At 37.3% G+C, this 15,094-nt stretch overlaps 1 protein-coding gene across 1 annotated transcript; it reads left to right on the top strand.

The window, feature by feature from the left end:
* The first annotated feature begins 2,308 nt into the window (after positions 1 to 2,308).
* LOC146141456 (adhesion G-protein coupled receptor G2-like) lies at positions 2,309 to 7,128 on the top strand. Its single transcript, XM_083390128.1, has 7 exons — positions 2,309 to 2,329; positions 2,994 to 3,103; positions 3,920 to 4,127; positions 4,582 to 4,732; positions 5,448 to 5,614; positions 5,978 to 6,148; positions 6,807 to 7,128. Exons 1-7 carry the CDS (start codon positions 2,309 to 2,311, stop codon positions 6,993 to 6,995), a joined length of 1,017 nt encoding a protein of 338 aa, XP_083246254.1. The 3' UTR covers positions 6,996 to 7,128.
* The last annotated feature ends 7,966 nt before the right edge of the window (positions 7,129 to 15,094 follow it).

Below are 15,094 nucleotides of genomic sequence, written 5' to 3'. Positions count from 1 at the left end.
CGCGGCCGCCTTGTTTCTTTTAACATATGACGCAGTTGGAGTGAACTTTCTTTCTAGCTGTGCGGCCTTCGCCATCGACTGACAAAACGACACCCCTTTTGTCTCGCTTGAAACTGCGCCCGTCTTTGCCTTGCTGCTCAAAGTCGTCGAAAAAAATTTCGCCGCACCTCAACGCTCAATTTTCGCCGACTGCTCGCTCTCTTAGCAAGCCTCTCGATATCCGTCGCAATCGGACTCGACCCAACTTTAATTGGCCATATTTAGTTGAAAAGACTTTCGAAAACGCGAAAACTTCCTTCGGGCCTTTGTTTTATTCGACGAAAACGAAGCAAATGTCGCTTTTTACATCGTCGCAATTACGCATTTACAATCGGCCAGAAAACGCCTTAAAATTGGAAAAACGACACCCCTTTTGTCTCGCTTGAAACTGCGCCCGTCTTTGTCTTGCTGCTCAAAGTCGTCGAAAAAAATTTCGCACCTCAACGCTCAATTTTCGCCGACTGCTCGCTGTCTTAGCAAGCCTCTCGATATCCGTCGCAATCGGACTCGACCCAACTTTAATTGGCCATATTTAGTTGAAAAGACTTTCGAAAACGCGAAAACTTCCTTCGGGCCTTTGTTTTATTCAACAAAAACGATGCAAATGTCATTTTTTTAATCGTCGCAATTATGCATTTACAATCGGCAAGAAAACGAACGCCTTAAAAATGGTGAAAACAACAAAAAAGCATCGAAAAGTCCGTAAAACCACATCAAGTCAAAATAATCTTAAAACAAAAATCTTTAAAACGTCCGAAAAACAGATACGCGGCGCAAACTTCAACGAGGCTTGTTTTTTCAACAAAAACAGTAAATTTACAAGACTCGATCGAAAGCGAAAAGCGTCTGCCTACGGTAAAGAGCCGCGCTCGCCTCTGGGATTTCCCCGCATCCGACACCCACCGGCAACATCGAAAAGTGAAAAAACACCGAGGAATAACAAGTTGCACGCGAGACGTCTAGCGGCAGTCGCGCCGTGCTCTAACCGACGTTGCTTGCTTGCTTGCTTGCTTGCTTGCTGGCTGGCTGGCTGGCTGGCTGGCTGGCTGGCTGGCTGGCTGGCGATAACACCTGCGAACGAAAAGAAAAAACAATGGGCTTTTAGAAGTGAAAAATAAGTTGTTTACAGAAATTAACCAAGGCTTGAGAAAGCGTAACAAATCACTCGACATTGACTTGAGTCAATTTAAGTCAGAGAGTCCAATGGCTCCAACTTTTTTAAATTATATTGATACTGCGTATTTTGACTTTACTTCGATACCGCTTATTTTGTTTTTTCCAATACCCGATATTTTAATTTTATTGCGATTTCCTATTTTTCACTTCACTTTGATACCCAAAATTGCAATCTTGTTTTAGATACGCGATATTTTATTTTATTTTTCGATATTCATTTTTTTTATTCCAATACCAGATTTTTCAATTTAATTCCGATATCTGAAACTTTTTTTTCCGAAACACCATATTTCAACTTTTATGCTTAAAAGTTTTACTTGGCAAATTTTTAATTATTTCGATATCTGATATTTAGATATTTTGGTTTTAACCCGACATTAACTTTAAATGCACGAACATCCCTAGCAAGCATATAGTGTTTCCTCAATTGTAGTTTATTTATTTATATTCTTCTCGTGTTAAAAGATTTCTTTCGTTTCTTTTTTTTCAGGCCACTCGATATATGCTCGAGCATATAGCGTTTCCACCAAACCGTTGTGCCTTGCGCCGCCGCCTACCTCAGCAAGTGTTCTTAAAAACGTGAGTTTTTTAGGGTTTTTTCAAAACGTGAGGTTTTTCTTGGCTTAAGTCCATATTTTCAAGGGACTTATGAGTCACTTAAGTTAAGTCATTTAACACAGGAACGGTAAGTCAATTCGAATGATTTAAAAAATTTAAGTGCACTTAAGTCCCGAATTTCAAATGATAAGAATTCACTTTTTTTTTTTTTTTTTTACTTGACTACACTTAAGTGCACTTAAATCTATTATATTCTAATGACTTGACTACACTTAAGTGCACTCAAATCTATTATATTCTAATTACTTGACTACACTTAAGTGCACTTAAATCTATATATTCTAATGACTTGACTTGGCAAGTAGATTGACCAAAATGACTAAAATTAATGTGAATCTCAAAAAAAATCGACCAATTCCAAAATAAGTAATTTTCTTTACTTTGACCTGACGAAGCACGCTTGTGTGAAAGCTTGAGATTGTGTTAAAATTTATCGCTAAAGTCTGCCTGATTTCCACTACTTGATGTGTACAATATGGGAGAACCCATTAATGAGGTAATGAGCGAAACAAATTTATGATCACTACTTGTTCTGCCAATGGTTTCAGAAACAGTAAAATAATTAAAAAAGGTTCCATAAAAATTGACGGAGATGTTTTTGTTTTCAGCGAAATTTCACAATCCATTACTGCACGATTTGGAACGAAAAACTGGCTGAGTTTGAACGAATTCGATCGGCCAGCATTGGACATTGTTTGTAAGTCTGTCTGATTTTTGTGGCACAATAGCTGGAGGTTTAACGTAAGCCGTAGAACAAATATCAAAGCCCATACAGAAGTAGGTAGCATTTTTGCTGGGTAGCGTTTGTTACTCTGTCACATTTTTGTTATATGATAAATATGTAGTAAGCAGTAGGAATATTAAAGCCCATACAGACGTAGGTAGCATTTTAAACGTTTTAAATAAATCTTAAGATAATGGTTAATGGTTGTAGTTAGACGTAGAATGAATATGAAAACCCGTACAAAAGTACGTAGCATTTTTGGAACGTTTCGAATATATTTGATGCTCATTCTACGTCTAACTACAACCTCCAGTCATCATCTTAGGATTTATTCCGAAGATTTACAAAATGCCGCCCACTTCTGTATGGGCTTCGATATTGATCCTCCAATTCATTCTTTACCATTGTTACGTTTCAATTGTTCGACTGTTGACAGCGTTCCGAGGTCCTTCCATCTGCGGGAGCGCTCACAATTTTCACCTATATCGGACTTGGCATTTCTACAGTTGGACTCCTGATAACTTTCTGTGTCTATGTCTGTGTACCGTAAGTTTTATTTTAACCTGTGTTTGCCAAGCAAAAAAATGGGTCCAGAAATTGGGGCAAGGCATTTTTTTAAACCAGGAAAAAAATTGGGTGAAATAATTTGGTCATGGTGTTTTTTGGGCTCGGGAAAAATGGGCTCAAGGCTTTTATTTGGTCTAGGCCAGGAAAACAATGGGTAAAAACATGGCTTTAAGGCATTAATTGGTTCCAGAAAAAAAAAAGTCAAAAAATGGTTAAGGATGGCCGATATGAGCAGAACCTGACTGAGTTTTAGCGCAATACCCAAGAGAGCAAAACCAAACTGACTTAAAAGTAGCAAAACTAGATTAATAAGTATAGCAAACGTAATAATAACTACATCGTTCGTGACGTAACAGTGCATGACAATTGAAGGTGTGGCATGCCTGTGATCGACTGATTTGGTAATGCTCATAAATGCTACAAAACAAATTATTAAGAGTAAAATATTTGTATATTTTATGAGGGGCATGGCCCCTGTGGCCCCCTGGCTACGCCTATGCCTGATTACCCTATTAAGAATTGGACAAATACAGCCATTTACAAAAATTACCACCTAAGCCGGACGAAAGGGTCAAATAGAAAGCAAACCATGTGCCCTTTCGCACAACCGTGCTTTATCAGGTCAAAGTAGAAAATCATGTGGAAAGTAGCCAAGTTATTTACTTTGACCTAATAACGCGAAAGTTTGTCAAGAATTCGATACAATTTGCTTTATATACTGCCAACTGATTACCATCTTTAGACTTAGACAAATAGGACAATTTGCAAAGATTAACACCTAACATTCTTCCACAGAGAGCTTCGAAGCCGCCAGCCTACCCTCTACCTAGCAAACACGTGCGTTGCGTTGCTAGCAGTTAACCTTACCTTTTTGTTCGGGGTCACCAATGTGGGCCACACATCTCTCTGCTACTTCAACACAGTAGTTCTCCACTATTTCCTGCTGGTTGCGTGGTGCTGGATGGCTGCAAATGGACTCAACATGTACCGCGTGCTCGTCAAGGTGAGGTCAAGGTCGTTTATCTGATAAGAGTTAGCAAAGCACCTTTATAAGTTCACCACAAAGACTTAAAAAAAGCTGTAAAATTATTGCTTAGGTACACTATGCACGGATCTGTAATGTAGCTTGATAATTACTGCCAAAGCCAAAAAGGTCGATATCTAACAGATTAAGTAAAGGAGATATTTAGTTTTAATTTTTCACACAAGCATTAGCGGAGCAGTGTTCTAACCTGCTGCCAATTTGTCTTCGATTAAACGTTATTTTTATATTTCTAAACAAGATAGCTTGCCCTTAAAATATAATTCATAGAAATTATAATTGAAAATATAATTCAATCCAATTAAGAGACGAAAATGCCTTTTTTGCGAAATATATATCTCTGCACAATGCATGAAAAATGACATAATTTAATAACGACAGAAAGCCTAGATAACACTTAATTTTCTCGCTTAAGGTCCTAGGTGCCTCGTCGCCTTCAACTGGCAAATACGCGGCTTTATTCTCATACGGGGTCCCATTCATAATAGTGGCGTTCAGTGCTGGGGTTACTATCTTCTACATGGACCCCAGAGACCAACAACCGGGGATTCTGCCCGACGAGCGAAGTAAGTTTTAAGCAAGTCGAAAAAAATTGACTGAGAGTAAGTTCTTTTTTATTTTTAATATTAAATGTCAATGTTTCGGTTGAGGTTAAAGGGGCAATACTTTTCTTAATCATTTCTTTGCAACCTCAGCCTACATAAAAATATGTTGTTGTTATTAGGCATAGTATGTACTGAAAATAAGTTTTTCATTTCTTGTTAATGACTTTTAGATCTGTTCACATAGAATAACGCGTTTTATATTGGGGCCTTGTTTACAACATTCAATGTAAGTTTTCTTGGCGTTTCGAAAAGAAGTCAAATTAGCATTGTTTTTAATTAATAAGCGCAACGGTAAATCACTTTTTTATCGGTAATGACTTTTAACTTTTTTTTTTCTTTTGCGTTTAGAAAATAAAAAAAATTCCAGTCGAGATATTTTTTTCGCGTAGAATAATATAAATTTCTCATGGTATCATTTGCTAAGAAAATTCGAAACATTTTTGCCACAAAATACAAAATTGTTTTTTTTTTTTTTTTTTAAATACAAAAATGTCCTATCAATGGTAATAACTATTTGGGTAAGTTTTATTTTCAGATTATGTGTTCTGTTGCACACAGCTCCAAATACTCATTTAAAGCCTTGGAACTAATTTTTTTTTTTGTATTTTGGGGCGTCTTATGTTCGTATATTGGGGCATTTGTTTGACAAACTACTAACTTTGATTGTTCGTTGCAGACGAGTTATTCTACGTTTCCGGCTACAAAGCTTCCAACATCTGCTGGTTGGCTGTTGGCAAGCACGTCTTCAACTTTGCCTTCTTGCTTCCAATGGTGCTTCTGGCCCTCACCAACGCCGTATTCTGCATCACTATCACGGTTCATCTCACATGCAAACGAAGAACTGTAAGTAATTATCGGTGGTGTAATGACTTGGGTACACTTGGGCACTGTTTTTACGTGACTTGACTTAAACTAGGGACATTTAAATGACTGTTTTTAGATGACTTAAGTGCATTTACGTCACTGTTGGTGAATGGCTTGACTTGATTAAGCGCACTTAAGTCGTAGTTTATAAATGAGTTGACTTGACTCAAGCGAACTAAAGTCGCAAGACTTAAGTCATTTCAAAATGACTTGTTTGAAACACGGTACCTCTGCTCTGGCTCAAGTTGTGTGAAACTCCCCTTTTCACAATAAAAAGGAATTTAATTTGAAGCACAACGATAAATAACTGTGTTAATAGAAGCAAACTTTCACCTTGTTTAGGTTCAATCAACCAAAGCGGATCGCACCACGTCACAAGACTTGATTGTCGTCGTCACGCTGGTGCTTATGATGGGACTGACGTGGGTGTTTGGATTTCTGATGCTCTTTTCCGAGAATGTTTATTACATCGAAATAATGGCTTGGCTATTCACGATCTTCAATTCTCTACAAGTAAGCCTGAAAAAAGTTTTTATTTTATTCAAGTACCAAAATTCGACCACCTGTTCGGGCAATATGCAAATAGTTTTTTCATATTATTGAACTCTTGACGTTATTTGTGATCCAATGCAGCGATTTTGCATTGAAAAGCAAATTATTAAAAAATATTAGGTTAACAACTGAAGGTAACTAAACTACTTAACAATAAAGAAAATTTTTGCCTCTCAATTAGAAAAAAAGGATTTATCATGTTTGTACAATTTTTGCAATTCGAGCTGCAACTACCCGTAATATTAATACAAAATACTAGTTTAACGGAAAAATACACACACATATGTGTTGAGTAACCTTCATCCGACTTTCTGAAACTGCTTTTTGACCCACTTTTACAACTAACGTATCACTAGTACACCCGAAACCATTACAATTTCACCGAAGCTGTCGATCACTGATGCAAGCAAGGCAGGCTAGAAAAACAACTAGCCCGCAGTGAGGTTCGAACTAACGACCTCCGGCCATACCGTAACCGTCGCTTTACCCACTGAGTTAAATGTACGATACACACACACATGTGTTTAACAACTGTGATCTAGGCCCTTCAGTCCCCGCATTTTGACCAATGATTAGGGCTTAACTATCAATAGTTTAACGCTAAAAACTAATTGCACAGGGACTCTCCATGTTTATCATGAACTGCCTTCGCCAACCGAATATCAGAAAGTTGTGGCTCCACCCTCTCCTAAAGAAGATAAGTTGTGGCAAATACGACCAGTTGGGATCTCGGGTCAACAACTTGTCGTCTTCAAACCCCCAGTACTTATCCACTACAACCTCAACATTGCCAAGAAAAAAATCCTAGACGTAAACCTGATTACAACGAACGTTTTGTTGGATTGGCGAATAACTTTTCGTAAACTGGTTAGTTGTATTACCAATCAACAACCAACATTTAGTCAACTGGACGGTCTTTTTAATCAATACACAACCAATTCTCGTCTTAAACATCAACTTGTTACAACCAACGTTTTGCAAACTGGTCAAATTGAACAATTTTTAATCAAGTTTTTGTAACTGGTTAACTGAATAAAAAACATGTTTTTATAACAAACTTTCTGCAAACTGGTCGTATTAGCCAACGCTATGACGCAATTTATATAATTGGACAACTGAATTGGAAAGCCGATTCTGTTTTTCGATGAATTAGGGGTTGCCCGATAGTTGTATTTTTTCGATGATGTTACGTGAAAACAATACGTAAAGTGGGTCAAAAAGTACCACCGTCTGAAGCGATATCTTTTCGATTTTTCACCGCTTTATATAACGACAGCTATCAGTCTGGTCTAATTTAATTAAAATCTCTTTGCACCCAAATAGCGTTTTTTTAATTAATTTTGTTTTGCTGATTCGAAAAAACAATGTCGTCTAAAGTATTAAAAGAGATGTTGTCTGATATTTTTTATTTGTGCAATACGAGTACTGTAAATGCATTGCGCCATGAATTACTGAAATCTACCGCTAAGAGCTTTTGATCGTTTATTTTGGTTTCTTGTGTGTTTTTCTGCGTAATTTAAAGTGCCTGAATTTAATTTGTTATAAACAGGCCAAAAAAGTTGCATTTTTGCGGATAACAAGTAAATACTAATTTTGCAGTATCTGTGGGATTTCTGTAGCTTTATTGTCGGTTTTATTTCCTGAAACCGTGTTGTATTTTGAGTTCTTGCGATGTTAAGCTAGCACTGTTATTTTGTTGGCTATTTGAGTTTGATTTAGTTTTCTGTTTTTTTTCGCAACCCAATCAAAGCCATAATTAGAACATCTACAAAGTTCAGTATAATGTTTTAATTTAATTTGATTTTCCTATTGTAAATTGGATAGTCGCATTAAACAATCGTGTTTATTTTGTTTCGCTCTGGAAACACCTTTGTATTATTTCGCTTTCAATATCAAGTTTCTTTTCTATTGCTTGTAAAGTTCCAACTATTATCGAACGTATTTCTGTGTACTTTATGTAAAAATTTTAAGATGATATTCTATACATATGTATTGTTTTCGCCTTTTGATGTTAATTGGAAATATTGGCTTACTTTTATTGTATTGCAACTGACATTAAAGGGGATATAATCCAAGACCATACACGTGAACATTGCTCACTGAATGAAATTGTATTCAATCTGTCGTTTAAAGAATAACCCATACCTGTGCTTTTGTGCTAAAATCCTTTTAAAACCTGACAAACGCTTGAAGACTTTTCAAATCCGAAATTCTTTTCAGCCTAGGTGCGACCAGCTACTGCGACGCAAGTCCACTAAAGTAAAGTTCGTAAACCCGAGCATGTTGTAACAACATGCTCGGGCGCATTTATTTTTGGAAATGTTGTTTTCGCCTTTGTCTTTATATTGACACGCGCAAGCATAAGTTATTTAAACACATGAGTTACTTCGGACTGCCCTGTATACATACAGCCATGAATACATGATTATGTCAAGCAAAAATGTAGAAAAAGTCAGGCTGTGAAAGAAAGCCGATGAATTATTGTTTTTAGAACATTTGGTTAGGTGTACCACAAATGATTTTTTAATTGTTGGTGTGTTTCAAGGGTGGAATATTAACACAAATCTGAAAACTTGTTCAGGTAATTACAAAGTTGAAGTAACACAGTTAAACTTGAACTCTAGCTATTGGACCATGATGCTTAAAATTAAAGAATTTAACAGTTAGTTCTGGCCGGCAAACAACGTAAGAAAAAACAATTTACAATTGATACAATGCCTGACAGCAACAGTACATTCATCAAACAACTTAAGGAAATCGTACGAACCTCAAAACACTGATTCCAAGCCACAGGCCCCTTGCATGTCTGCATTGTGGTGCCATTGTGGTGCTTGGTTGAAGCATGGTCGACTTGTACCAGCCACTCCGATTATCGCAAACAATACTGGAACAACAATTTAATAAAATGTGAAAAATGATAAATTTTGTTTTACAACAAATAATAGAACCTAAGTGTTTTTACCATTTGAAAAAATGCTTTACAGAACCTCAAAAGGCCTTTAAAGTTATATTTTAAGAAACATTTTAAGGTCTAAAATGATTAAATAATGTTTGCAGACTACCAAAAACACTTAAGTCTCACTCTTTTCAAATAAATTGACTTGGCTTAAGTTTTTTAACCATTTTGAAAAATAGGTTACAGAACGTCCAATGTATCTAAAGTCATGCTTTAAAACACTTTTTAGAGTTTAACTGTAAGATGAGTAAACTAATACCTACAGACTACCAAGTACACTTAAGTCACTCTTTTCAAAGGACTTGACATTGCTCGGGTAATTTTAGCACTTTGAAAAACGTGCCAATGAAAAGTCACTGTGGAGGTCTACAAAGCCATCATGAAAATCACAAATTTGTTTCTATACTGGGTAATAAACATTATCATATATGCTCATGGCCCCATAAGACTGCCATGTGTCCCAAGGAGACACCTTAAAGTAGGGATTTTTAAACTGGGGTCCATGGACATTTGGGGCTACGTTAAGTAGTTTTAGGTGGTTTACGAAAGCCTATTTAAACCTTGAAGCATAAATTGAAAAATGGAATACCTTTTTCAAAATAAAGTTCTTTAATTGAAAACCTGTTTTTCCTTTTCACTGAAAACAGTAGGCTTCTTAAGTCTACTAGCGAAACAAATCAAATTCAACCAGTGGAAGCAATCCACGTTTTCGTCCAATATCGCAAACTTATAAAAAAGGCGAAAAATATGTACATACTTGTTTGCTCACGAACAACAAAGTGAAATACCCCCGCGTGATTTTATGCCACTATTGCATTACCAATATTGTATTGGGCAAAGTCGTGAAACATTGTTGAATCACAAAAACACAGTGTGCATAAGAAGGTGAAGCTAAAACTGGAGAGCTGTTGTTAAACTGAAATAAAGGGGTTTTGCCAAAACAAAAACTTTGCATTATTTTTAAAGCAAGCCCAAAATTCACACACTAAAAAAATTCACACACTAACACTTGCAAGTTATGTTGTCAAATATAAACGGTTGAAATGCAGCCCAGTCCATTTCTGTTTCTACAAAGAGAATTGCTTTTACTTACCAAAGTTCACAGCTGACATTGTATGATGGAAGCTATTTTTGGGAACTTGAAGAAAACAACAACACTTGTGCACATTTTTCAGTCTTTCCTAAGTTTTATTATTTTCTCTGTAAAGTGGCAACACATTTTCTTTCAACACTTTCAAGTCAATGCGAACGCCTTTGACTTCATGCCGAGCCCGTCAATTCAGCAGTTTACTGGTGAAAGCCGTTACCACCAGCAGCTTGTTGTTACTACAGTTTTAAACGCCACTGCTAGTTGCTGCTGTAATTCTTGCGCCAGGAGATTTATCGCCAGAATGCTTACAAAAGTTACCTAACTATTACTTTCCAAAACCTTTTTAAAATTGCAATATAAATTGCAGTCCGCCTTGAAAATTTCCCGATAGTAAATTTAACTTTCAAAAGCGGCCAACAACGATTTCCGAAGCAAAGCAAAGCAAAGCAAAGCGGCTTTTCGGCGGCAATTTTTGCGTTCTCTCTCTCTCTCGCGCGCGCGCGTGTGTGTGCGACGGATGCGCGCGCCTCGTTTCGGTCGGCTCTGACCGTTTGTAAACCCGAATGCGCTCGCGAGATCGTACATTCCCGCGCCAAAACGAGCTCGGTAGGTGACTTGGCGGGCACTGTTCATAATGGCCGCCCTAGTTATCGTTTCAGACATCAGTCGAGCAGAGCAACTAAAGCCTAGAACTTAAAATGCCTATTTCTTGCCATAAAAAGTACGTGAAAACATTATTTTTGGGCGAAACTAACACGAGAAAAAACACAGCAGCAACACAATAATGGTTTTCAAACAAGCTTGTCTACAGCCAATAGTATCAACACAGCAAATACAAAAACACGGCAGTACAAACATTAACAAAATATGTTTATTTTTTTGTAATTGTAGATACAACTATAAAAAAAATAAAATAAAACAAATTTGCTAAATAACAGTTTTCATTATGGATGAGCGGTACTTGACTTTTTTCCGAATCGCTACAAATAAAGTAATTACTATGCTCAATTAAAAGCAGCAAAACAACGAAATTGAGATTTAGAAATGATTATTTTTTTCATGGCAAAACGCTTTGACATTTATAAAGTTTGGTTACCTTCAGTTGTTAACCTTCAGCAACAAAAAGGGCAAATACAACTAAAAAAGATGTATAATAGGCAGCTTAGCTTATTTTCGCGGTTCCCTAGGTAGTATGGCCTATTTTCGCCAAAATAAGACATATTTTTACGCTTTGTAGTGGTGTACGAGCTTATGGCGCCATGTAATGAATATTTAAAAAAAAATGGTAAAATTCGTTTCGCGCACTCGCACAAAGCGGCGTTTTTCAGATTTGCAGAGACGGCTTTAAGTGACCGTACGCTAACCTCGATTATATAATAACAAACTTGAATCCAAGTACAATAAAAAGCTTTTTTGTTGTTTATGCAAATCTGTATCAGAACCAGCCTGCCAATATCCTTCATCCGACCCGCCGCCTCTTTGACAAATTAGACACGAGTCCATTTTAAATACTTTTTGACTATTTTAAGTGTGTAAAGGAGAAGAATTTTCGCGCTTCGCGCTAATGATCTTTATCCATCCAGTGTGTTTACGTTTTGATGCTCTTTTTGAACTAGATCAGCGCTTCTTTACTGTTGCGCTGTGGAAAGCTGCCAAGTGCGTCGCGGACAAAACGGAAAACGTATTCAAACATAATGACAAATTTTTTTTAACCCTTTTTTTTCAAATGTAACAAAAACAAGAAATTTAAAAGAAATATCGGTATACCAAAAAAATGGCGCTCGCTAGCTTCGCTCGCCAGGTGTGCCACAAATGGTTAACAAACACTAAAATAGATCAAATAGAAAAATTATCTCGTTTTTTCAAAGTAGTTTTATTACACTTTTTTAATATTAGTAGAGGGATGACGACGTGTGGACTCGAATTTTAAACCAAGTATACGCTTTTTTTAGCGAATTTGCGCCAAGACTTTACTGCCTCCTTAAAACTAATTATAAACACGGTTTTAAAGTGCAAAAAAATCCGAGGCCCACCTGATTCACAATTGTTATAAAGTTGTAATAACACAAAATCTCATTTAACATATGTTGTGCGGCCCACAGAGACCTTTCGGAGTTTGGTTTTGGCCCGCGACTACTACACAAAGGTTGCCGACCCTTGTGTAAGGATTTGAATAACCTATCCAATATTAGGGTTAACTCTGCATAGAGTTTTGCTCATTTCAGCAACCTTATTTGGCAAAAACCAACTACAGTAACTAAAAAATTGAGAGAAGTGTCATGAAAGAACCACAGCTGACCGCAGCAGACAACGCTATGGTGTTATTGCGACGTGGCCTCGGCGCTTTTTCGGTGGCATGTGCGGTTGCTCTCGCCTTTTCGGGAAAAAGCAAGATGTGTAGACAATAGACATGGTAGCGTCTTTCAGCGATATTCTTCATACCGGGTCAAACTAGGAAACCGGCCCACTGTAGAGGCTAACCTTATTACTTTTTCGTGCTTTCAAAAGGTCTGTTTTTCGCGTTATTTTGCAGGAGTTAGTTTATTCGGCCAGCCGATGTTATTTTTACCTGAATTATGACGTCACGCACTGGTATACTTTTGTGGCGTCAAATCTGAAAAAATTGTGACGTCATATCTGAAAAAAATCCATGGCCCTCCCCAAACTGAAATCCTAGATCCTCGCCTGCTCTTTGAAACATCTGTCAAACTCAGGGATAAACAAGTATATAATATAAATATCAAGTTTCGACTCATTTGTTTTTTTTACCAATTGACACTTGCGTTGTGAGCGCGCAGGCACAACCGAGCGAAAACTGTCCGCTTTGCGACGTTCGGCGAAAAATCGAATTGCCGCCGAAGCGCAAAAGAAAAAGGAAAATTTTTTTCGCCAAACATCTGGTATTTTACGTGTCTAACTGATGTGCGAGTTTTATGTCGCCAGCTCAAAAAACACTTGCGTTATGACCGCGCATCTTATGTGTTTGAAAAAGCAGGACCCGAACGCTGCGAAAAATGTCAGCTCTGCGAAAAATCGAATGGCCGCCAAACCAGAATAGGTAGGTGAACATTTTTTTCACCAAACATCTGATATTTTACGTCGCTAACTGATGTGCGAGTTTTTTGTCGCCAGCTTGAAAAACACTTGCGTTAAGTGCGCGCATCGTAAGCGTGACAGTGCGAAAAATGGCAGCTTTGCGAATGCGCGAGTTTTTATACTAATTGGGATTGATTATTATTAATTATGTTTGTTTTTTTCTCGTTCGGTTTATCTTTTTACAAAACCGGCTATAAAAGCAAAGTTGTAACACAGCAGTTTGACCTGAAGCGTCACAGTGTCCTCGAAGTGGTGCGATGTCGGTATGTCGCAATGCTTTGAGCAAAGAAAAAGGCAAGCGACGTTTTACCGCCAATAATATCAATACAAAAATTAAAAAAAAAAACACGGCAATACATTAACAAAATATTGCTTTTTTTACTTTTAAATGAGCAAAACGTTACGGCAGAAACACAACATTATCGACAAAATCAGCGCATTTTCATTGCGGAATTTGTTGCTTAAGCTTGTTGACGGCGGCAACCTTTTGAGGCGGCTGTTATGGTAACGCCCGATAATGTGATTTTTTGCCTGCCTTACTGATATGAAGAAATCGTTCAAATCGAAAAACTGATACCTATACTACAGTTTTTTTGGTATATATTTTTTACGTTTTTAAAACTAGTGCCGAGATTTTGCGAAAAGAATTAGACATTTTTTTTAAGTTGTAGCTTTGGAAAGTTGCAGCCGCCATTTCTTTCGCTCGCCCAAAAACCTTCAATACTAAAGCTGCTTTTTTCCTAAAACCATTGCGAGATATTCGCTTCTCTCTCGGCCCGCTGTGACGTCACAACCGCTCAGGTCAGACCTTTGCTTTCAGTGCTGGCTGTTTCTTCTCTTCAGCAACAAACTTTGCCCGTTGCTCCATTACATGCGCATTGAGCCTCCGACCTAGCAACGCTCTCTAACCACCCCACGCGGCCGCCTTGTTTCTTTTAACATATGACGAGGTAGTCCTGATTTTTTTCTAGCTGTGTCGCCTTTGCCATCGACTAACAAAACGACACCCCTTTTGTCTTGCTTTAAACTGCGCCCGTCTTTGTCTTGCTGCTCAAAGTCGTCGAAAAAAATTTCGCACCTCAACACTCAATTTTCGCCGCTGGCTGGCTGGCTGCTCGCTCTTTTAGCAAGCCTGTCTGTATCCCTCGCACTTGGCTGCTGTTCAACTTCTACTTTGCCTGCAATAGTCACAATTGAAGCAGAGTTAGTAGGTAAGACACTTTTATTAGGCACACCACTGCACGGCCGATGCCCGTATCACCTTGGGCACAATACGGGCAAACAAAACGATCGTGAACGAAATTCAGTTCGACTAAAAAAAACCAGAAAAAATTCGTCCAAGTGAAAAACCATTTCACCAAGTTGAGAACAAAAACATTTCATTAAAACAAAAGAAAATCGCATCGAATGTGTTCAAAGAAATGGAAATAAAATGGATCAAAAAGTCAAGTTGAAACGCATTGTTTAGCTAACTTTATAAGCAAAAACAAACAATCTTATGTAATGCCATTGGCATTATTTAAACAACGATTTTTTAGTTAAACAACGAAAGTTTTTTTATTCAAATAACGAAGTTGTTCATTAATGACAGAAAAACAATGATAACTAGAGCACATTTTATGCGATTTGATAAACACTTTTCGTGTATTAGCAAATACATTAAATTTTTTTTTCTATTTAAATTGACAAATAAGATTAAATACTATAACAGTAGAAAACAGTCAGAAGTGAAACAACGTTATTTTATTAAGATGGATCACATTGA

The sequence above is a fragment of the Ascidiella aspersa genome, chromosome 5 (genome assembly GCF_963924565.1).
Source record: "Ascidiella aspersa chromosome 5, kaAscAspe10.2, whole genome shotgun sequence".
In the NCBI taxonomy this organism is placed as follows: domain Eukaryota; kingdom Metazoa; phylum Chordata; class Ascidiacea; order Phlebobranchia; family Ascidiidae; genus Ascidiella; species Ascidiella aspersa.
This window is presented reverse-complemented; position numbering and strand designations above follow the sequence as displayed.